At 41.2% G+C, this 2,523-nt stretch overlaps 1 protein-coding gene across 2 annotated transcripts; it reads left to right on the forward strand.

Moving 5' to 3' along the window:
* Positions 1–436: 436 nt before the first annotated feature.
* Positions 437–2,163, forward strand: LOC121812104. 2 transcript variants are annotated; one of them, XM_042213313.1, is made up of 2 exons: positions 437–1,247; positions 2,019–2,163. In XM_042213313.1, the coding sequence occupies exons 1-2, from the start codon at positions 478–480 to the stop codon at positions 2,161–2,163; spliced, it is 915 nt and encodes a 304-aa protein (XP_042069247.1). In that variant the 5' UTR covers positions 437–477. The 2 variants fall into 2 exon arrangements, with proteins under 2 accessions (XP_042069247.1, XP_042069248.1); XM_042213314.1 differs by lacking the exon at positions 437–1,247 and adding an exon at positions 1,255–1,836 and having other exon boundaries at positions 1,927–2,163.
* Positions 2,164–2,523: the final 360 nt, after the last annotated feature.

Genomic DNA, 2,523 nt, shown 5'->3' on the forward strand with positions numbered 1-2,523 from the left:
GTTTTCAAACTGTTGCAGCAAATCTCTGAGCTTCTGTACTGATAGCACAATATAATAATGGCAAAAACCAACATGACCATACACTTGTGTCTTCCACCTAGCTGCAGTGGTACAACATTCCAGGTTACAAAAACTGAGAGCTGCGTGACCAGATGAAACAACATGATCGTTAGTCATGCGCAGTGTTGGGTGTAACGCGTTACTAAGTAACGCGTTACTGTTACTGTATTTAAATTACTTTTCCACTGAAAAAGTAGAGTAACCAATTACTGTTCATTTTTAGGTATTTTAAATACAGTTACTTACAATGTACTTGCGTTACATTGTAAAATAACTAAACTCGCTGAAAATCATTATTTAATTTCAATAATTTATCTTCTAAAGGTAAAAAAAACCTCTGCCGCTTTAACATCGCTGTAGTGCAGCTGTACATCATTTCGCGCCAGTTTGCCGCATAGTCGTATTCTACAGCGGAAGATGTCGGACTCGGCTGAAGCGAGGGCCTGTTTTATGAAATATTCCTGTCACTTCACTTTTCTAAAACAAGCAGACAAGAACATTACAGTAATATGTAAGCTATGTCCTGGGGAGAAAAAATTATCGTCCGCTGTCAATAGCACGAGTAATCTGCTGAAGCACCTGACACGGCAGCACAGACAAAGCCTTCTGAGTGAGCCATCTTCATCATCCATGGATAACACCGCGGCAACTCCTGCTAAGCAGACGAAACTTGATTTCACTTCAGCAACACAGAAAGTGTCTGAAGGTGAGCTTAAGAAAATGATTGCAGGCTACGTTGTGGAAGAGATGCTACCGCTGCGTACTGTAGAGTCTCCGTCTTTTAGGTGCATATTAAACAAAATACCTGTGTGTGGCAAAAAAGCAGCACTGCATGATCGAAAAACGTTTTCTACTTACTTAGATAAGTGTTATGCTGACATGGAAATGGAGCTTAAAGAGACATTCGAGAGTTTGGAATATATTTCCACGACTGCTGACATTTGGACCAGCCATAACAAAAGTTTTCTCGGAATGACGGCACACTGGATTGATCCTTCTACTTTTGTACGAGGACATGCAGCGCTAGCATGTAAAAGAGTTCGAGGGAGACACACATATGATGTCATCGGCAATGAAATCGAGCAAGTACATTCGGCTTATGGACTGAACTCTAAAGTGACAGCCACCGTGACAGACAACGGGTCCAATTTTATCAAAGCTTTTAGAATGTTCCAAAAATCAGACTCTGATGAGGAATCGGAAGAAGATGAAGAGGTGACATTTACTGATGTTGAGCAGACCCTCTCCACAGAATCTGAAGGACAGTTTTCTCTCCCTCCACACTTAAGGTGTGCATCACACACACTGAACTTAATTTTTCATGATGTTGAGAAATGGCTTCAAGCAAATGAGGCAAAATTCATCTACAGAAGTGCAACTTCAAAGTGTTCTGCAATGTGGACAAAAGCAAACCGTTCTTCTGTTGCTTCAGAGTTGGTAGATAATTTTTTCAAGAAAAAACTCATAGTACCTGTTTCAACACGATGGAATTCATTTCACGACGCTCTGTCCAGGATCACTGACATTCCCCTTGCTGAATTAAATACTGTCTGCACTCAGTTTGGAATCAAATGCTTCACTGATCGGGAGTATCTGTTCCTAAAGGAGTATTGTATCGTGTTGAAGCCACTCACTGTTGCACTAGACATATTGCAAGGAGAAGAGAACTGCTATTTTGGAATCCTTCTTCCAACTCTGGAGATTCTAATGTCCAGGACGCTGGCACTGCAGGACGAGCTTAAGCTGACAGCATCCCTCCCTGATATCATTGTTAAGGTAATCTATATATAGCCTTACCCTAAAATAAATTTTTGTTTTATTTATCATGCTCTTATGTGAAGTGTCTGATGTATTTTTTTCTCATAGGCGATCAAGGTGCGCTTTTCCTCAATGATGGACAATAAAGAAGCTCTCCTGGCTGCAGTCACTTTGCCTAAATTTAAGTTACGCTGGATCAGAGAAGAAGAGAAAAAAGACATGGTTAGGGCAATGCTTACTACAGAGTGCCGTGGGTTGTCTCTTGAAGACCAACAACCTGCTCAAGATCACAAGAACCTTGCTGACTCCACTTATGACTTTTTTTCATTTGAGGAGGACAACTGAAACAGAGTCTGCTGAAACAGAGGTGATGGAATATTTGAAATCTGCTGGGTCTGAGCTGGGTGGTCTTAGCCAGTTTCCCAGGATTAAGGCCATTTCACTGAGGTACAACACAGCCACACCATCAAGCGCACCAGTCGAAAGGCTTTTTAGCCTCGGCAATCTTGTGCTTACACCCAGAAGGAACAGACTGTCAAGTGAACGCTTTGAGAGACTTACATTAATGAGATACAACAACTTCTTCAAAAACAACACAGCTAAGTAGTACAAAAAATGTTTTGGAAAACATGAGTGCGTACAGCATGCAGGAAATATGGTGCTCATTGGTTTGAGGAAGTTTCAGAGGAATTCTGTTTGTTAACC

This window comes from Haplochromis burtoni, unplaced genomic scaffold (genome assembly GCF_018398535.1).
Source record: "Haplochromis burtoni strain Fernald_Lab_line unplaced genomic scaffold, NCSU_Asbu1 Contig_434, whole genome shotgun sequence".
NCBI lineage: Eukaryota > Metazoa > Chordata > Actinopteri > Cichliformes > Cichlidae > Haplochromis > Haplochromis burtoni.